At 37.2% G+C, this 22498-nt stretch overlaps 1 protein-coding gene across 2 annotated transcripts in view; it reads right to left on the reverse strand.

Annotated features, from left to right (window-relative positions):
- FBXL17 (F-box and leucine rich repeat protein 17) overlaps positions 1-22498 on the reverse strand; it is a 456881-nt gene that overhangs the window by 18212 nt on the left and 416171 nt on the right. For both annotated transcript variants that reach the window (XM_019727982.3, XM_088796664.1), the window contains one exon: positions 1132-1274. In XM_019727982.3, coding sequence (XP_019583541.2) covers positions 1132-1274 — 143 coding nt within the window. The remainder of the gene's footprint in view (positions 1-1131; positions 1275-22498) is intronic.

Below are 22498 nucleotides of genomic sequence, written 5' to 3' on the forward strand. Positions count from 1 at the left end.
GTTTTCTACTTGCCCCCAAATCTGCTACAGTTAGAAAACGCATGTCCTTTGAGAGGCATATATATTTAGTTTCCACTCCATTTTGCTAGATATGTCCCTGATCATCATTTGCAAAAGGAGCACACACGTGTAAATTATTATAAGATGCCAGAATTTTCTGAATAAGTATCTGAGGTGGACCTTCTCCAAGGAAGCAGCTCCTATGCCTGGAGATGACACAGGAACTGACCATGAACTCTGACGGACAGGGTGACATCTGGGAGGTGTGGACCAGTGCCTGGTCTTTCGGGGCCTCCATTTTCGCCCCTTCATAGCACAAATAACTATTTCTTTCTTATAGGGAAAACATGGAATTAACAATGAGGAAAAGAGGTGATCAATACAGATTTTGTCATCTTTGTTCTCAGTCTTCAAAGGGCACCATGTTGAATGTGGTACAATTTCCCAAATTCATGCCCACGTCTCTGGGCAGCTCAAAGACCTTCAGTGGGACCCCGGGGAACGTTTCTCATCATGTGCTCAAAGTGGCATCTAAAGTATGGGAAGAGGCAGACTCTCATCTCAAAGCCCCACACTGGCCCTTTCTTGACCTCACAGGCCCAGAGTACATTGGTGCTGAGAACTGAAATTGTACACTTCAAATGTTGAAGAAAACAATTTGGTACTGCTCTTTTCACTTTACTATTGCAGGGAACTTGGAACCCGGGACAGAATTTTACTGTTAGACCCTGTACACTGCAGTGTGCCATGCAAACATTATAAGTTTTGTTCCATGGGCTTATGGATAAATGGTCGAAATCTAAGTTGACTGTATGTATGATTTCTTTTTTTCTTTCCGCACACGCACAAAATTCATTTTTAAACAGAGAAATACAAAACTAATCTCCGATTAGTTTAGAAAGCCAGGCATCTTACAATGTATATCTGTAACAGTACATGTATGTGCGTGTATACATATATACATACATGTAGGGAGAGAGAGAGAATATGGTATCAAGCTACTAAGTATTAGGTTGGTGCAAAAGTAATCGCAGTTTCTGCAATTGTTTTTAACCTCTTAAACCGCAATTCCTTGTGCACCAACCTAATATACGGATATGTAGAAAGCAAAACTTGAAAGGTAACTCTTACTTTATCGCATCTCATCAGCCCCAAATATCTCAGAGACTTGCTGCTCTGAGCAATGAGGGTGGCTCCTTGATCTGTAATTTCTTTACACCATCCAACATCCACAGTCTCTATGGTCATGCTGTATCGCCCAATGGCTATCAGTGCTGCAAGGAGGGACAGAGAGAAAGAGAGCAAAGCACAAATGTTAGTAGTGTAAGGGATCTCTATCTTATTATGACTGTTTCTCTCATTTCCTCACAAAATTTGTTCCTGAAATGTTGTCTGTAGATGAACATTTTAGAAACTAAATTAAATTTGAAATGCTTTAGGAAAGCTTACCCTAAGACAAACTCTATCACAAAGTGAATAATCATTCCATAATTTCCCTTTCATTGGAACACAACCTTTTATCAGTTTCACTCATTGCAAGGTTACTCGTACTTTCAAACATTCATATCTGCGGAAGGAATAAATTAAATTACACATATGATATTACAGAAAACCCCAAATAGTAACTAAGCTTTACCCAAGATAACCTTAATGATTTTTTAAAAAAAGAAAAACCCATGAAACAACATTTTGAGGTGTGTGTGGTACTGCATATGAATTTCTTTATCGATTGGCATAATTTTTCAATCTGTTCATGATCTGTAAAATGTAAGAGTATATAACATTTTTCACATTAGTCTTTCTTGGGACTGTTAGGAATTAAGAGTATATTATGCATACAGTTGAATTTAATTGGTGCCATACTAGAGTGCAGTAAAGGGAATGCATTTGTTATGGTGAATTTCCTCACCATATCACAAGTCTTCCTTCTATTAACATATAAAATGAAACCTGTCATCTGAAAAGGATGACAGTATCTCTAGTCTTCCTGACTGTTCAGCATTGTACCACTATTAAAGATTATCCCATAATCTTTGACGTGCACTACTTATCACGGCTCCAGGAGACCCATCACCCCGTCAGAGCGACCAACTAGTGAATGTGGTTCTTTGCTGTGGACTTCTGATTTGATAGCCATGTACACCTCTACGTTTGTGGAGCAGAAAAGCAGATTTCAGTAACTCCAGCCAGAATAAGTTTATGGTGCATTGGTTTATAAATGAAAACCCTGAAAACAATGCCACAGATACTAAAAAGGAAGAAGAAATTGTTTGCTAATTATTTCCGCAGGCTAAGATAGGATGAATTGATTTCTGTGACATTAAAGATAGATGATATTTTCCGATTGACTAGATTAATTAGAGTGAATTACTCATGTAAAGAAATGTTAACTCTCACAGCTCACAGAAAAGTACACTTGGCAACATCTCTTTGCTAAATACCTCAGTAATTTTTTTTATTTTCTAGAAAACTCATACCCTTTCATTCAAATATCAAAGCCAGATATTTAAAGCTTACAAAAACAATAATCATGATCCGAGTGTTTTCCAGTGAAAATGTTATAATGGAAGAAAAGAAACATTTCCTGGGAAGTTCATCATGCCACCGATTTGCAGATGTTCTCATTTTTGCACATGCTATTTTTTTGGCATTTAGTTTTCCAAGGAGGTGGAGCTGGGAAGGGGGGGTCTGCCAAAGGTTTGCTGAATGGTCCGAGTGATACTTTTGTGTAGTAGAAGCAATAGCCCAGGTTAATCCCACTGGTGTCCCCGACCTAAGAAAATTGTTATCTCCGGTATTGTCATAACTTTCACTGGTTATCATGTCCTGAGGATCTCTCAGGATGAATGCAGTAGAAGACACATAAAAGAAATGCCTTTCAATACAAAGTACTCAAACTGTGATTTCAAAAGATGACAAAACACAAGTGGTAGGATGACCCCGGGTCACCAGACTGTGTACTTTTATTGAGGTTTGAGGCTAGAACACGAAAGCCCTGCACTAGCCAGAAAAAAAAAAAAGGTAAACCAAATGATCTGTGGAGTTTTTAGAAGCTGCTTTAAAAGTAAATGAACAGTCCATAGCTATTGATTCTAGGTGCTAAAATCATTGGTATTTGCTTTCTCTTTCCTTTCTTGTCCAAATTAAAATAAACAGTAAACAAGACTACTGAAGATAAATCAGGATATTCAGGTTTTGTTTGGACATAGTTCTGTTTACTGAAGAATTATACTTTACTATTGCTTAACTCATTCATTCATTCATTCAAAAAAACCATCTCATGAGCACTCATCCGAGCATACTCCCCGGGACTTACTGATGCCCTGGGTTAGGCACTGGGCTAAGAATTTTAGGTGCATGATCTCATTGAATCCTCACAGCAACCTTATGAAGTTTTATTGTTATTTTTCTTTTAGAGATAAGGAAGCAGAATCACAGCAAGACTGAATAACTTTCCCAGAATAGTAAGACAGTGAGTGAGAAGTGGGTACTAAGCTGAGAGCTCGCTTTTAGGCCTGGGTGCACGTCAGCTCCCCTGAATTGGAATCCTGGGGCCAGGCACCTGGCAATTCTAACGTGCAGCACTACTAGTGTGTGGAACTGTGATGTGACACATGGGGTGTGTGTTGACTACTGGGGACAGAACAAACCACAGAGCTCAGAGGCCAGCTGAGTGGGGGTGAGGGATGGGAGGGTCGGGTGGAAATGAGGAACGACCCAGTAAACCGTCAATGTTCATCCCCGCCTCTCTTCCCATTCCTAACTCTTCACTTTTCAGATCTCAAGTCAAAGGTCAGCTTCTCAGAACGGATCATCCTGTCAATTATGGTTATTGGAAATGTTATACTTTATTTATTTGCTTCTTTATTTCCTTTTTTGTGACCCATCTCCTCCATTAGAATGACAGCTCCTATTCACCACGGTATGTCTAGCATCTTGCATGTGCTTAGGACAGAGTTGGCTCTTAAAAATAATGAGCTGAAAACACCAATGACTATACTATGTTTAGGTCTATGATGGAGACATGCCGAGGGGGTACGGGAACCCTTCACTCTTCAGGGGAGGAGAGGTATCATGGAAGAGCTAAGGTGGGTCTTGAGGGATAAGTAAGGATTCTCCAGAAAAACCAAGGAGTTAGGCCAAGTATGTTGGGCTAAGGAAAAGCATGTGTAAAGGTGGAGAGATGAGAAAGGACAGGAAGTTGCAGGGCATTCTGTGTGGCTGAAACAAGGACAAAGAAGCAGCAATATTTATTCTAGAAATACTTAGTCAATAATTAGTAGCAGTGGCGTAGGCCTAAGTGACGCAAACAAGCAGCAAAAATAAGCACAGTCCTTGAAGTGATGACGTTTATATTCTAGTAGGAGAGCGAGATGTGAAACAAACACGGAAGTACACATAATTCTAAATGGCAACAAGTGCTCTGAAGGAAAGGGACTGATCACTGTAAGAATAACATTCAGATTGGGGGGAGGGAGGGTACTAGGGAGAGTCTTTCCGATGAAGTTATTTTTAATCCCTCTAATAGCTCTGCAAAAACAACCCCCATTTTAGAGGTAAGAAAACTGAGGTTAAATACCTCACCAAGGCTCCATCCCTAATAAGTGGCAGAAACAGGGTGCAAACAGAGACAGTTTGTTTCGCTCCAAAGCCAGTTGCTCCTTCTGTCAATAGCGGCAGCACCCAGGGTGGCTGAGGAGCCTGCCTATATTCGTTCAGGATGTGTTTCCCTTCATCACAATTCAGGAGTGAAACGCTGCAGCTTATAGGCAGCTAGGTATTCACCCTGCAACTATAGAATAGAGGGTCCAATAGAATCTTTAAATTCCAAAATATGTATATACTGAGTAATTTCCTTCTCTGTACAATAGCCTAGCTTTGGATATTTTTACATTGTTGTCCATGAGCCAGCTGTGAAACCTGTCATGTGGCATAGCCTCAAATTCATTTCCAGCCTTCACAACATAGTACATGTCTGACCTCGGGGTGACATTTAACTTTTCTGAGTCTCAGCTTCCTCGCCAGCACAATGTCCTGCCTACTTCACAGTGTTGGTTTGAGGTTCAAATGAGATAATACAGATAAGGGGCCTTGTACTACATAAACGTCATTTCCCCAAAGCATTCTACAGTGGTGCAGGTGATAAAAAATTAAAAGACTTGAAACAGTTTTGAAAAATAAAAAGCTCTGGGCAAATGAGAGCATTAAAGAAGCTGTTCGTCACTATGTCACTGCTAGCGTTCTTGAACTTCTATTCCTCATTGGTGATCATGAACCTGTAGACTGCACCTGGGGGATAGGGCTGTACATAAAGTATATGTAAGGTTACTGGGTGGCTGGTTGGTTTGGTGGTTAGAGCGCGGTGCTCATAACACCAAGGGCGCTGGTTCGATCCCCACATGGGCCAGTGAGGTGCGCCCTCCACAACTGGATTGAAAACAGTGACTTGACATGGAGCTGGACATGGGTCCTGGAAAAATATACTGTTCCCCAATAAAAAAAGTTAAAAAAAAATTACTACCTTCATTAGGGGCTGTTGACACATTACAATGATATTTATTGAGCCTTGAAAACAGATTAATTATGCAAGACTAATTCCTAATCCCCATGCAATTTTAATATAGTTTTTATGTGCTAAATGCAACTAATAAAGTTAAATTTTAAAAAGTTATACAAATTAAAAGCTCTAGTTCACTAATTTATGTGATGATCAAGGATATATATATTAACTCACTAAAAGGCAGTTCCATTGGCAGATAGAGTGAATGAAAGACACAGCACATATGTACTTAATTTTGACTACAGATTCCATTTCTAGGAATCTACCCTGAAAATAGACTTCTAATTATACAAAATCACGTATATACAAATTTATTCATTGGAGCATTGACTGTAACTGCAAAATAATGGAAACAACCTTAATGCCCATACAGAGGAGTGTGGTTAATTTAAATAAACTATGCTACACCTTCACAATTGAATACTATGCAGGTTCAACAAAAAATGAAAGGGGGAAGCTCACAAGAAACTTTCAAATCATTCAGTGAAGAAAGCAAAGTGCAAAAGAGCTTACGTGGTGTGATACCACCATATAAAAGGGAATACAATAAAAAACCTGAATCTTCACATTTGTGCAAAAAAAATATGGGAAATATAAACCACAAACTACAGAGACGGTTTAAGTATAGGGGGCTTATGGGAAAGCAGAAGAAGGAAGGGATCACAGAATGTGGGGGTGGGGTCTGAGGAGGGACAGACATTTCTTGAAACATCTCTTTGGCTATATGTAGCTTTGACTCTCTGAACCACAGTAATGCTTTACATATCTCCTCCCCTCCAAATAAGTAAATAAATAAATAAATAAATAAATAAATAAATAAATAAATAAAACCAGGATGTGGGGGACTGGAAGTGGAATACAAAGAGTAACAAATGAACCGAATTGTATTACAAATGAACAGCATGAACCTGATGGGAATTAAGTCGCTTTGGAAAACATGATTTTGACGGGCTATTGTAAGGTGAAAACCAAAAAGCACTGTCAGCAAATACTGTACTCTGGTTAATGAATCTGTTTCTCACAAGGATATGAGTTAGCAATTTAGTACATACTTATGTGTAACCTAAGACTGTAAAAGACTGAGAGCCAGTCTTCTCATTGTCAGAAAAAGAAGTTACAAATAAGCTAAGGCGAGAGGCTTAGATTGAACCTTGTGGTACTGAACTGGAATCACAGGCATTAGAATGAACACATGGTTTTCAAACACACGCAGATAGGTAGAGAAACAACTACTGAATATGATGTATGTGCATGCATGATTTCGTAGACACACATATATTTCCTAACTTTTTCTGCTGAGAGGGACCAGAGCAGCAACACCCCAGTAGCAATGATCTACAAGCACTCAGACTCTTGGTTTCTAAATAGCATTCTTAAATAAAAGCAATCAGGGCTTTTTAGAGAAATGGTTGATTCCAGGTCTGGGGCAGGGAAAATACAAGATGAGTCTGGACCATCTTGTGATCTCAGAAAAAAAAGAAGTGCTTAAAAATGAATGAGGGCATGTTAAAAGGACGCAGGAGCCAATCAAAAGGAGCTGTCAATGGCCTCAGCTGGATCAATTTGAGCTGGATCAAATAAGGAATGTATTGGATTATAATTCAGAAAATTGAAAAAGCCATCCCAAGTCCATACTGATATAAATAAATAATCAAATAAATAAACAGCCAAGGAAGGGCAGCTCTTTCTTACAGAAGAATTCCAATTACTAAACATACAAGAAATGGTGGAAATACAAAAAAATAAATTAAAAAAAATCATCAGGCAAAAACCACAGTAATACATAGTAGCTATTTTAGGCAAGATCTATCAATGGATGCTAAAATCTGTGGGTGAAAGTTTGAGGATAAACAGAATACGGACATAGTAACAAAGGTATTTATCAATTTTCAAAAATCCTAACTTTACGGTGGACAGACCCAGCAGACAACACCTCACCCCAATGGCCAAGGTTAACTTTACCAGTAACAACACATATAGACATCATTTACCACCTGATCTCTTCTGCAATATTCTTGCCAATATGAATAGTCTCAAATTAACTCCTAAGAAAACATCACACAAACTGAAATAGAGAAACCTTCTACAAAATAATTCACCAGTACCTATTAAAAGGGTCAAGGTAACAGAATATAAGAAAAGAATGCGAAAGTGTCACAGATTGGGGGAGTCTTAAGGAGACGTGACAACTAAATACCGAGTGAGATCCTGGATTGGATCCTGGAACAGTCAAGGAAATTAGGGGAAAGAAAAACTGGTGAAATTCAAATAAGATTTGTAGCTTAGTTAATCTTATTGTTTCAATGTTAACTTCCTAGCTTGATAATTATGTAAGTTGTAACACTACAAGTAGCTGACTATATATATATATATGTGTGTGTGTGTATATATATATATGTATATATATATATACACATATATATATATATATATATATATATATATATATCTACTATTTTTGCAACTTTTCTGTAATTCTAAAATTATTTTGAAACAGAGAAAAAGCATGAATAAACTAATAACAGTGAATGAACCAATTACAAGACTAACGTTTTCTAAGTGAAAGCAGGTATTATTTTCACACTGAAAGATCTGATACATACATCTTAGGACTAAAAATACATTTTTTTCCTCCTAGGAGGAAGATTAGTCATACAAGTGCATTAACAAGTGACCTGCACGTGTCATTTCGTCCTTTCCAGTTCTGTCTTCTGCTATGGATCTGTGTAGCTGTAACAAAATCAGAAGAAATCCCCTAGTGCTTGAAAGAATTAGGGTTAAAATTTAACAGTAGGATTAACATCTTTCATGTAATACTTGGATAAAAGCCATTTGCAAAGAAATTTCTTGGCACAGATACAAAGAGATAAATATGAAAAGTGCTCTTCTTTGTGGAAGCCACAGAAGCTCCAAAAACAAAGAACTGACACTTTCAGAAACATTGGTTGCTGTGTGATGGTCCCTGTGAAGGCCCCCTCCGCCCCCGTCAGGGGCTACAGCAGCGTTTCCTAGCCCTAGCAGTTCAGGAGAATAACAGGTGCCTAGAAAGAGTACAGACACCGAAGTCCTGCCTCTAGAGATTCTGATTCAGGAGAAGCTGTACAAGCTCCTGGGATCCCAATACGCAGCCAGGGCCAAGACCCACTGGAACAGGATAACCTACAGCTGGGGCAAAGTCAGTCAACTGAAAACACAAACTCACTTTTTAAGGATATAAATAGCTTATGTGTTTTGCTATTGTAAAACAACTTTGCCTCTTAAACAGTAGTGACTTCTTGTATATAAGCCAATGTCTTGTTCTCCCTTGATTTCCCATTTATACCTCTTCCTTCTATTTTATTAATACGCTATTATATTCCTCCTATTATTATGTAGTAAACCCAACAGTGACCACTCTCCATAATATTTTTCCAGGTTCTCCTTTTTTGGAAATATTTTCCTTTATGTCATTGCACTTATTTATTTACATTTCCAATGCAGCACTTATCAGAGTTTGTTTCATATTAGAATGACATGCCTGTCTTCCCACGAGACTGTAAAATCTTCGAAGCAGCAAATGTGGAGAAGGCTTTCCTAGGACCCCTACAACTCTGAAAATCAAGTGTCATTCATTTTTTATAGTTTTAATGAATTTGGGGGGCACATAACATACATACAGAAAACTGCACAAATCCTAAGGGTCCTACTTGATGGATTTTGACAAAGTTAACACAGCTGTGTAAGAGTATCCAGACTGAGAAACAGCATAACCAGCACCCCTCTGACCCCTCATCCCCAGCCTCAGTCACTACTTTTCCCCCAAAAGGATAACCACTCTCTTGACTTCCAATGACACAGATTAGTATTTTTGTTTCTGAACTTCACATAAATAGAGTCAAACGCCCAACACTGTTCTTTTTTTTCTGTTTTTTTGGGCTGTCCGTTATGTTCGGACGTTCGGACAATTGTGAGGTGTACTGGTAGTTTGTTCACTCTAAATGCTGTATTCCATTCTACTGTAGACGGGCATTTGGGCTCTCCCCACTTTTTGGCTACTATGTATAAGACCGCTACGAACATTAGTATACATGTCTTCCCGTGGATATACGTTCTCGTTTTACTTGGGTAAATACCTAGCAGTGGGATTTCTGAGTCCTATGCTAAGTGTACGTTTAACTTCATAAGAAACTACCAAATGTTTTCCCAAGTTACTGAACCATTTTACATTCCCACCAGTTACGTATGAAGTTTCCAGCATCTCCGCGTCCTTGCAAACACTTTGTAATGCCTGTCTCTGATTATAGCCATTCTAGTGGGGGTACAGCGGCACTTCATTGTGGGTTTTAATTTTCCTTTCCCTAAAGACTGATGAGGCGATGAACCTTTCATGGTGTCATAGATTGTTTTTAAATCCTGGCACACTGCCTCTATTCTTACAAGGACTCAGCAGATATCTATTGAATTAAATTGATAAAGAAGGAAAGGCACAGAGATAATTTTTCTATTATTAGACTATAGCAAAGAATAGCATGCTAGACAGCAGATAATGTTCCATGTAATTTGAAGGAAAGTATCGGTAAAACAAACTTCATCTGTCCTTTGGAGACATGAAAAGTCTTAAGTTTCTTAAGATAAGAAAGTAAATTCAGGGGGACAAGGTTATAGAAAAATTTTCAAAATGCTCATTTATTTGTGGAAATTTTAAAGACTGTAGAGTATTTAGGAATTCTGTATTTCTGAAAAATCAAGTGAAAAATAAATATAATACAAAACTGTCCAACAATGGTGGATACGTTAGAGTGAAAACTTTGAATTGTGCTGGAACTTTCAAGATGCTGCATGTGAGGGCATTCATTGTACACAGCTCTGCTTCCGCGTTCAGAATAGCAACATCCAAGTACTGTCTGACTCACAAAAGGAGCAAGCTGGCTGTGGCCCCTGACCTTGTGGGGGAAGAGGCTCTCCTGCCCTATATATCCTGAAAGGGAAATGCAAGCATTATTTATAGGCTGCATCTGCCTTCCTGCCTATGAGATAAACAAGTTGGTGGAAAAGTAAGAGTTCAAGTGAAGGATTTTTTTTCAAAAGGCCTTTTAATGCATCAGGAGCATAGATAAGTATTTTCCCTCCTTTATCCCTTCAGAATTATTTTTTATTTTAATAGAAGAAAGACACAAATATGATTTAGGTTGGTAGAAACAATTTCTGAATATGTGATTTCCAAAAATATAATGGCTGGCGGGTGTGTGCGGGGGAGGGATTTAGAACTAAACTTCTGTGAACAGCAATTTGACCCACTGCTCTGGTTCTCTGGTTTTCAGCAGTGTGTTTGGTGGTAACTGACCCTTTGAGTGGAATGTTAGGTTCCCCTGACAATCACCTTATTATATTTTAGAATTCAAGATGAGGAAGAGCAAAAGCCTTACCACGCTAACATTAGCTGAGAACCGCAAGTCCCTGGTTCAATGATTCTTTTTCATTCCAGCCTGCATAAATACATATATTACTTATCAAAGAATTATGCATCCTTTTCAAAATCCTGATGTGATATTAGATTTCCTTACTTTATGAGAAGTGAATTCTGGGCTTAAATATTTTGGTTCAGGGATATGGAAAAGTACATTAGTGTCTCTGTCATTTCTCTGCCTTGTCCACGTTTCTGAACTGAATTTTCCAGACCACAATAATGACAGAACATGTTTCAAGCAAGCGTCAGATACAAGCATTTATCCAGCCCAGGGTGCAGCAGACCACCATGCAATTTTGGCGTCTACCATGTAAGAAGACACCAAGGGTGGTGGCAACATCTGCTGTTGTTAGACTGCCCAATACATACTGTTACTGTATCTTGATGTTGCAGGGAAAGAAACCACAGGACGAGAAAGGAACATGTGGGCAAGTCAGCAGAGTGAATATATTGTCTCTTCTTTCGGCAAATACTGAGTACCTGTAGGTACCAGGGGATGTCTTAGGGGCTGGGAATAGATCAAATCTCTACCCTCATGCAGCTTGTGTTACAAATACAAAAAATGAGAATAAATAATTTTGGGGTGGTGATAATGCTTTGGAGAAAAATAAAGCAGGAACCAGGGGCAGAGGTGCTGCAATTTTAACTAAAAAGTGACATCTGAACAGAGATCTGAGGGGCAGGGGAGCAAGCCATACAGATATCTATGGGAAAAGCATTCTGTGCAGAGAAAACCTCGTGCCAAGACCACGAGGTAGAACGTTGCTGGCTTGTTCTAGAATGAGCAAAGGAGCAAGATGGAGAATAGTGGATTTGAAATTGGGGTATTAATGGAAAAGGGGGTGGACAAAATCATCTTACAGGCCCACTTATCCACACTGGCTTTCACTCTAAATGAAAACGGAAATCTGTTGGTGATTTGGGGGCAGAAGAGTAATATGATCTAACTTAAATTTTCAAAGGACTTCTTGGTTGCTGGGTTGAAAACAGACTACCGTGTTTCCCCGAAAATAAGACCTAGCCAGACCATCAGCTCTAATGCGTCTTTGGAGCAAAAATTAATATAAGACCTGGTATTATATTATATTATATTATATTATATTATATTATATTATATTATATTATATTCAGTCTTATATTAAAATAAGACTGGGCCTTATATTAATTTTTGCTCCAAAAGACTCATTAGAGCTGATGGTCTGGCTAGGTCTTATTTTTGGGGAAACACAATATAAGGAAGCAAGAACAAAAGCAGAGAGACCAATAAGTAGGCCACTGCAATTATCAGGAGAAGTGATCGTGGCTTGGTCCAGGGCTACATAACAAAGATGGAGAGAAGGAGTTGAATTATGGATAGATTTAAAGTTGAGCTGCTGATAGACTGAACGTGGAGTGAGAGAAAGAGAAGTCAAGGATGTCAAGAGAAGAGAAATCTTTCTTTGGCACTTAGCTTTGAAAGAAATTTCCTGCATGGGATTTGGCACGGCTGCTCTTGTGTCCTTGTGTGTCTAAGTGTCCTTGTACTGGCAGGAATATGAGGTGTGATCAAAACTACAGTGAATGTAGTTTTTAAATTTTAAAAAACTTATTATAGTAAAAGACACATTGCCATTAATCCCCCTCAAAATACTCCCCCACTCTTTGAACACACTTATCTCATCGTTCTTGCCACTTTCTGAAGCAGTTCTGGAAGTCCTCTTTCCTGAGTGTCTTTAGTTGTGCTGTCGTGGCTGCCTCAATATCTTGAATCATTTTGACTTTGGGCAAGAACCAGCAGTCACATGGTGCCAGATCCGGTGAATAAGGTGGATGAGGACACACCGTGTTGTTTTTATTTGACAGAAATTGCCATATACCAGAAGCGATGTGTGACACAGAGCACTGTCATGATGGAGGATGAAGTAAAGACACTCAGGAAAGAGGACTTCCAGAACGGCTTCAGAAAGTGGCAAGAACGATGGGATAAGTGCATTTGAAGTGAGGGGGAGTGTTTAGGGGGGATTAATGGCAATGTGTCTTTCACTGTAATAATTTTTTTTAAATTTAAACATTCACCATATCTTTTGGTCATACCTCGTACATTGGTTTCTTCTGCTGGATATAAATTCTACTGAGAGGGCCAAAGACTACCTTTATTCATGTTTACATCATCACTGTCTAGCATAAGGCCTTTACTTGTTAGTATTCAGTATATGTTCATTTAAATATGTGCATCTTAGGTATCACGATTATAAGCACTGAGGGAAATATATTCAGAAAGGGATCCTGTTTGTATTTTCTAGAGTTCACAGTCATTTTTTTAATTCTAAAGTATTTATTGAGTAGCTATAATATGCCAATAACTGTGGTGACTATAGGTATCTTTAGAGAAATGATAGGTAATATAGTTTTCCTTATATGATTTTGGCTTTAAAAATTTTCAACACTAGGCATGTTTTACTTTTATAAAGGACTGAAAAAACAGTTTTTAAAAAGATGCTACTGGATGGATCACTTAATTTTACCAAAGTGAAGAACTTGACATTTTCTACAATGGGGTTTCCCTCTAACCCAGTGCTTCTCTAAGCAAACATACACATTTAGAGTTGCCAAAATTCAATAGCTAAAATCATGTGAAATGGTGTGGGAAAAAAAAAGCATAAGGCTATTTTCAAACTAAAACTAAAGGCACAGAAAGTTGAGCTGTTATTCCTCCCTAATTGTAACCAGAGTAGGTGTAACTCAGGAGCTGTTGTCTGGAGCATGGATTAATTTAGATACTGGCAATAATTTTTGGTTATTTGGTTAGGGCATTTCTGCCATAGAAGGGCAAAGGAAATAAGAACATGAAAATAAAAGTATTTCAATTTAAGACTTTAAAGTTTAATGGAGAACTAGATTAAAATTTAGTGAACACTCAACTTTTATATTATTTTTGTTTTTGATGGCGAAGGAAGAATCACAGTTCTGGGTCCTCTCACCAGGGAGCTTGAACCACACACACACAGGTGTATGTGCTCAGGTGTGCATACATACAAAGGTACAATATACACACATTTATTCCTAGGACCTAACCCACAGGTAGACGTACCTGGAAGCTAATGAAAGTTAAGCTTCAGGGTCTATCATTTACATGGACCTTTCCAAGGGCTTAGGTCCTAGAAATGTACTCACATGATAATGTATTTTTGTAAAGTTTGTAAAAAGCAAGGCATTATTGTATTCCTTTTCTTAAAGAGAGGCCCCAAATTATATAAACCTCAAGCCCTGAAAAATCCTGAATTTCTCCATGACCGTATCGAGAATATTCTGATTCAGTGGCTTTGAAAGTGGATATCAGGAGGCTGTATCTTTTCCTTCCCTTCTCTTCTCTTCTCTTCTCTTCTCTTCTCTTCTCTTCTCTTCTCTTCTCTTCTCTTCTCTTCTCTTCTCTTCTCTTCTCTTCTCTTCTCTCTTTTCTTGTCACTTCTCTTCTCTTCCCTTTCTCCTTCTTCTTCTCCTTCTCCCTCTTCTTCTCCCGCTCCTTCTCTCTCTCTTTTTTTTTTAATGTCACCAAGTGATTTTGATACACAGCCAAGTTTGGAAATCACTGATGAAAGACTGCAGACTGATGAGTTTAATGAGTCCCTGACATCTAGGTAGTATTTCTTTCTGGATCTTTGCCACTACTGATTGGGACATAAACCATATAACACTATGTAGTTTGGAAAAAGCCAACCATTGGCAACATTCATTTCCACATTGCAGTGATGAATCACATAACCCTCTGCACTGAGTAATTAGCTATCCATTTGTATGTACTGGCGGTAGTGATATAGTTCTTTTCAGCGAGGAAGGAAGGGAATTTGGACATAACATTAACAGTTGTTAATACCAAGCAAATAGAGTAAATTGGATTTATTTAAAAGAGTATTTGTGTGGAATTTTTCCCTGGGAGTTAATACAATTTGTCTAGCTTTCTAATTATAGCTGGGACAGAAAATGGCTGAACCCAAAGACCTCTCACGGTATCTAACAAACTTTTACTTAAAGGCAGAACATTTCTTGGGTGGGAGAATGACAAATAATTTACTAAGCTTTTCCTAAAAGATAGCTAAAGGTGTTTCACCTATATCTAGTTGATGAATTAGCTTTAGCTAATAATCAGTGTCATGAGACAAGGAAGAAGAAGCCTGTAATTACTTTGAAAAGAATGAAGGAACAGATTTGATAAAAAAACGCAATCAGCTAATTCCTGCAGGGGTACACTGACTGGGAAAGAAGCTTACTTCATTGCAAGTTTAAAGCAAGGCAAAGACAGGGGGCATCGGTAGTTTTTATGTCCCCAGCATCCATTCCCACTTTCTGGTAACAAACCCTCAACCTTCCTTTCTATAGGCGCAGTTTGGGGGACTGTAATCAAAGGTTCCCTCCCTTCTCCAGGCTGTAGGTGGGCATTTGTCCCAAACCTGGCAGCATACTCTTCCACAAATATCTGCATTCTGCCTGGAACGACTTAAGGAAAATAGCTGGAGACAATCCATTCTGGTGGAGGTTCCCTGAAGAGACCCCCATTAGTCTCAGCTACCTGGAGATCCCATGTTCTTGTCTTTCCCAAGGCCTACCTTATGTAGTTTTGATTCTGATTCTGGAGTTACCCCATTTTCTTCCAATAATTTATTTGCTTTTGTTCTTGATTTTGTTTTCTCTTACAGGAGCCTCTGTTGGTTTCTGTTACTTGCAACCAAAGAATCTTAACTGAAAACTATGCACATGACAACTCAGTTATTTTCTACGATGGCATAAAAAACCCCAAAAGGTTTCTCAACAATGCCCAGCTGGAAGAGTTACACCAGGAGAAAATATGAATATGGCACAGCTAATACAAATTTGTCTTATGGGTAGGTATTATTGAAATATCTGTACCCACTACTTTAGCAGTCAAATTCTGTTCCATGAATTTTTAAAACATTTTTCAAGTAATAACTCTATTGATTGTGTAAAAGTAACACAACTTGTAAAATTAAATTAATAAAGTACAAGAAAGCTTTCAAATTATCCCAAATTCACCATCCAGAAATACCATCACTAACATTTGGAAAGCATTCCTCCAGCACCTGCAGCATATAGACCAGGGGTGTCCAAACTGCAGCCTACGGGCCAACTGTGGCCCGCAATCCATTTTTAATTGGCCCGCAGCAAATTCCAAAAATATATTTTGTTTACTTAAATAAACCAGGTGAGGCAATACGTACTTCACCTCGAGTGAGTGGCCCGGCTGTTTGTGTATTTTACCGCATATGGCCCTTGGTAAAAAACATTGAAAAAAGTTTGGACACCCCTGATATAGACAGAGCAAAAGAAAGATAAAAGTAACTTCAAAAATCTTATAATTATACATGCTTTAGAAAAGTATTTAATTTGCTTTTATTTGAATTTAACCAAAACAGAGAAATAGAATTGAAACTAAAAGAATCATTTTCTTTAGGTAAATATTTCTTCACCTACAAGATAATAATTCTTAAAAGAGTCTACATGAATTAAGAGAAAATTTTATGAAATCTTTAAGAATTTGGAGTCATTCAAAAAATTCTACACTTTAACTTCAGACAGACTCTACTAACTCTTTTGTATGAAAGTTGTGAAAACTGGAGGCATTTCTCCCTTTTCCTTCCTCCTCTCATATTTGTTAGCTAGATTATTATTTTTACATTGTTGGGTTTGAATGTTTTCCTCTGCTTTTGTAACCGCAATTCTTATGGTTGTTTTTCTCTGGTTCTATGTGGGTTAAAAAGCGTGAGTTTCTCCATGATTTTTTTTTTTTTTTTCATTCCTGAGATCTTTTTCTGATTAATCTCTTAGGTGGCTAGATACCATCTTCAAGTAGATTTTTTTTTTTTAAAGAAAGATTCAACATATTTCCTAAGTTCTTGAATGCTTGAAAAAGATTGTTATCCTTATGCTTAAAGAAAAATATGACTAAGTATTAAATTTTGGGGTCATATTTATTTTTACCTGCCGGGCTTTATAGACAGTGCTTCAGTTTGACCGTAGAGAACAGAAGTCCAACCTGATTTCTTTCCCTTCATACATGTGTTGCTTTCACTATCTGGAAGCCATACGATTCTTCCTTTATCTCTTAGGATAAATCTCATGACATGTATTGTTTATTCTCTAGGGATTTATTTTCCTGGAATTTGGCAAACCCTTTTGTTTTTTGTAGATTAAAAACTCTTTAGACACAGGACCTATGTATTTCATTCTTGTTTTGTTGGCCTCACTTCTCCCCACCTCTATCCCCTGCAAATGATGCACTCAAATAAAATACTCAGCATAGATGTTCTAAATGAGCCTATGTTGTTCCTTTCAAATTCCTCTTCTTTGATTTGACTGGGGTTGGTTATCTGTGGCGAGTATGGAGACATGAGTAATGAGCAAAAGCTGCCTGCAGCCAACTACTTGGGAATCTGTCCAGTAGTCTCACCCCAAGCCTGTTATTTCCTTTATCCTGACACACTTGTCCTCTCAGATTTCTACGTTCAAGATGTTACGTGTTGCGAATAACAAAATTGTTTGGATCATTGTGTGTTGAATTCTGGCACTTTCTGCATCTCTCTCTCTCACCCACTGCACTCTTGGCAGCCTTCCCCATTCTGAAGGAAGGTGGCAGACGATGGAGATGGCTCATCAGCATGGTTCCTCCTTTAACAGCCTTTCCCCCAACATTTCTGGGATGTGGAACTGGGAGTGTACGTGGACATTCCTACCTCTTCAGGGGCATGTAGACTCATGGTTCCAATGAAAGAATTGCTGGATGTGCCTTTCTGAGTAAGGATGCCCATTTCATGTTAATCAGTAATATGCCCCAATATTATTTTGTTTAAGAATTACTGAAGTTAGAGTCAATAATGTTGAGATATAACAAATTATGTAGAGAATTTCTGAACTGTAGGCTAATTTGACTAATAGTCGTTATATGATTGCCACATGCAAAATGACAAAGAGGATAAAAAGATGAGTAAAAGAAAGTCCTTGTTCTTGCTTCGAGTGTGGTTAGAGAATGGATAAAACAGAAGATATTTATATTGTTATGATGGTGTAGATACTGTTCACTTCTGAGCCAGGTATTGTGCTATGACCAACCTTCATTTGTCAAATTTTACCTGAAGTTCATATTTGCCTCCTCATATTTTATTTACTTTTTGGTCACCATTATTTTTAAAATGCTCCTACAGATAGTTGAAATTCTTATCAATATTTTCCCTGAAACTCAAATACATTAATGAACTTATTAGTTCCATTACCCACACACACCCTCCTGTGTCCATGCCCTCCCTTCTGAATCCTCTAAACTCCTGCTCTGGGCTGTGTTGAAGACTATTAGGGATGGGTGCACAGACATCCCAAGATTTCCCTTTTCAGCTCTCCTATGGGTGCCATGTCTTTCCCCTGCTGTGGTTTATTCACTTTTGTCATGAAACACATCTTTTAAAGGGTTAATGGGGGGATAAATCTTGAGCTCTTAAATGTCTAAAAGCATCTTTATTTTACTTTCACAATTAATAGTTGGGCAGTGTATATCAGCCGTAAGAAAGGATGAAATACTGCCATTTGCGACAACATGGATGGATCTTGAGAATATCATGATAAGCGAAATAAGTCAGATGGAAACAGCCAAGAACCATACGATTTCACTCATAAGTGGGATATATAACTAAAAGCAACAAACAAAGAAACAAACAAACAAGACAAATAAATGAAAACTCATAGACACAGACAACAGTATGCTGGTTACCAGAGATTAAAAGGGGTAAAGGGGAGGAAGACAAGGAAAAACGGGGTCAAATATATGGTGAGAGAAGGAGATCTGTCTTTGGGTGGTGAACACATAACGCAATATACAGATGATGTATTATAGAACTGTATACTTGAAACCTATAATTTTATTAATCAATGTCACCCCAATAAATTTAATAAAATTTAAAAAAATAGTTGGGTAGTGTATAAAATTCTAGGTTAAAAACATGTTTCCCGTAGTTTTGAAGGCACTGCCTTCATTGTCTTACAGTTTCCCATTTTGCTTTCCTTCCCCCGCTTTATTGAGATAATTGACATATAACATTGTGTAAGCTTAAGGTATACAATGTTTTAATTTGATAATCTTATATACTACAAAATGATTACCACCCTTATTTCTTTTAAGAGATTTGAAGCCACTCTTATTTCAAATTTGTAGCATCCTGGCTTCTTTCTTGGGTAACTTTTAGAATTTCCTTTCATCCTTGGAAATCTAAAATTTCCTGATGATATGTCTTCATGTAGACCAATTTTCTGACATGATGCTGGGCATTTGGTGGACACATTCAATCTGGAAACTCATGTCCTTCTTTCACAGCAGCCTATTCTTTTTCAAGGATGCAAATGCTTTTCTTATCTCGGAGAATAGTACTTAGGGTTTTTCATGTTTTCCTCTACTATCTGCAGTGCCTCTGTTTCCTCTTAGCCTCATTTTCCAGTTTGCTTTCATATCTCTCTTTTATGTTGGAAGCTTTTCTCAAATGGTCACACTTAAGGATCTTTGACCATATCATTCTGGGTTTCTAGAGTATCCGATGCCTCTGAAAGGAGTTCTGCAGGCCAACAAGCCCATCTGTCATGGAGTCCCTCTCCGAAAGCACTTGCGTTATGCTTTAAGACAGTTAGCACTCCTCCTTCTGATTTCTGTTTTCTAAAAATGTGTTGACATTTCCTCCTCTTTTATCTCCTTTCCTATTCCTTTTCTTTAAAACACCCCTTTAATGTCATTTTAGCCCTTTAATGTCATTTTTAGCAAGATTTTAGGAGGGAGAGAAGATAAATGCCTGGGGTCTATCAGCCATTTCAACTGGTGAGAAAGAGCCATGAGAAATCTATGTTTTTTTTCTAATTGGTCCAGTTTTAGGCATTCATTCAAAATTGCTTCCTTTGGGCTTGAATAAAATATATAATTAAAGGAAAGGTCAGTCTCCTTAAATGTGTATGTGTTACATACTCAGTCAGTTAAAAGCAAAAATCAAAGGCAGAGGAAAAGCAGGACAACTTAGCATTAAGGGTGAACAGTATATCCTGGAAAATGTTAAGTAAACCTAATAATTAGTATCATTTTAGTTACTCCTGGTTCCCACACTACTACTCTGCTCTACATTTTATATTACTCTGCTCTAAATTTAGGTTAATCCATGTGGGTGATACACTATTTTAAAAACTATTGGGGTATACTTTATTTTATTAACTGAAATTCTGTATTTACCACTGAATAAAATAATCTTTGAAATTAACTCCCAGATGTTTGAAAATTCTCCATATATTGTATAATTTGAATCTTTCTGTCACAACATATTTGAAACACTTTTTCCTGAGTTCACCAACACCTTAATACACTAAATATTTTTATTTCAAGATATTTGAAAACATACAAGTAAACACCTGGTATTTTACGCAAAAGGATAGTTTTTCAGCAAAGAGGCTATTTTTGTTAAGGTAAGTGTATTAATATGACTTGATTCAACATGTCTTTTAGTAAGAAAACTCAACTCAGTTTAATTGTAGCAAATTTTGATGAAATAGTATTGTGCTTTGTTTACTTCATTCTTCCATCTATCCACAATATATGTAACGGTCATTAAATTCAGTCAACTATTTCTCAGGTCCAGAGAGAGATGTCTTCAAGAAAATAGACTATGATTGACAGTTCCCTCAAATCAGTAATATCATAAATATTTATAAATACAGTTACAAACAAACTATTATTAGTTTAAGAAATGCAATTTATCTTCAGTGATAGTAGCTTTGAAAGTTAAAATGCAGAATTTAAACATTTTAGTTGCCTGGAATTTTATGCTTTCAACAAAAACAAACTGTTCCAAATAAAGAAGATTAAATAATACAGTTCTCTATTAATTATTACATTTCATTTTTTAAGATATTCATGCACACCATATAGTAACCAATATGTGCTTAAAAAGTATTTGTGTGCATTAAATACATTACTTGGAAGAACTGTTCAGATTCCAAGAAATAAAATATTTTAAATAAAATTGCATGCTGCAAAGCTTCTATTTAAGTCCTTTATATTTACTGAAGCTTCTTATAAAATCTACTGAATTTCAGGTGATGATCTTTTTTAGGTGAATCCTATAAAAACAGAGAGTTGCACCCATAGAGAAGAACTAACAAAGTGCAAGGTAGTCAATTTCTAAAACATACTGATTAGATGCTAAATAGAGTAAGCCCCTCCAAAAACAGCATTACATCTCAGGGGATTAAATTTGTAAAGCTACTATCCTCTCACAATGAAGGGCTTATCAACTACAAAATATTTTCAATCATTACACTCAAAGTATATCATCATATCCATGAACATAAGCTATATTGCAGACTGTAATGAAGAAAGGTACTACATGTTTTAATTGCTTGTAAGATTCACATATATCTGTAACTATTCTTCAGTATATTATGAATTTTATGAACTCAGATAAAGTAGTGTCTCATTTATTTGGTATTGTGGGAAAGAAGGTTCATTTAAGTAAAATAAATAGGCAGCAGAAGCTTACTCCTTTATAGTAGGTTAATTAATGTGAAGTTGCCATTTTTGTGGGTCAAAACTTACTAAATATTGGCAATTTAATGTGGTTCAACTTATATAACAAATATTTCTTATATGAACTATTTTAGATTAAAAAGCTTGACATACTTCTCTATCTTTCTAAAGAGCATTTATTAGACCTAGTCAAACATTTCCTTGATTATTACGATTTTACTCTACTATTATAAGAAGCTGTGCTAGCAACCACAGAAGCCTCTTTATTAAGCCTAAATGCCTCAAGGGCCATGGAGGTAAAGGAGAAAGTTGCTTTATTATATTGTTTTGAACAGACATACTTTATTTGCATATTCCATGCAGAAATATTCTTCTCTTCTATAAAAGCATGCACTTGCTCCTTTCTTTCTACACCATTCAGCCCACGAAGTCTGCCTTCCCATTCTTCACTTTTGATGGAGACTCAGATGCAACAAATATTTTGTTCAGTTTCTTTTAAGACAGACTGTTAAGAAAATACACAAAGGTAAAAGGCAGCCAACACTGAGCATCAGCATTAGGGAGACAGAAGGGATTGAAAATATTAAAATGCCCTCCCTAAAGGTGGGGGCTGTGGCAAACTGGGTACCACATACACTGCAGTCAATCTGAACTCCCAAGAATAAATGCCTTTTAGGAATATAGGTTCAGTGCTGGTGCATCTTCAATTCTTCAAGAGTGACTTGAAATCATTTTTTTTTTTTTTTTGAAATGTGAATCACCTGTACTTAAGTGTTAGCAACAACAACAAATAAACCAAAAGAAAAATACTGTGTATATCATCCTAATGGGAGCTAAATAAAACATATTTGTGAGATAAATATGGCCCATGAAGCATTCGTTTGGAATCTCTGGCTCTAGTTGTTCCCACAATATGCTGTGTGGTTGGAAGTCTTTCTATGTATTTCTCCCTCTT

Source organism: Rhinolophus sinicus, chromosome 3, assembly GCF_057876585.1.
Source record: "Rhinolophus sinicus isolate RSI-liver-muscle chromosome 3, RSI-T2T, whole genome shotgun sequence".
NCBI classification, from domain to species: domain Eukaryota; kingdom Metazoa; phylum Chordata; class Mammalia; order Chiroptera; family Rhinolophidae; genus Rhinolophus; species Rhinolophus sinicus.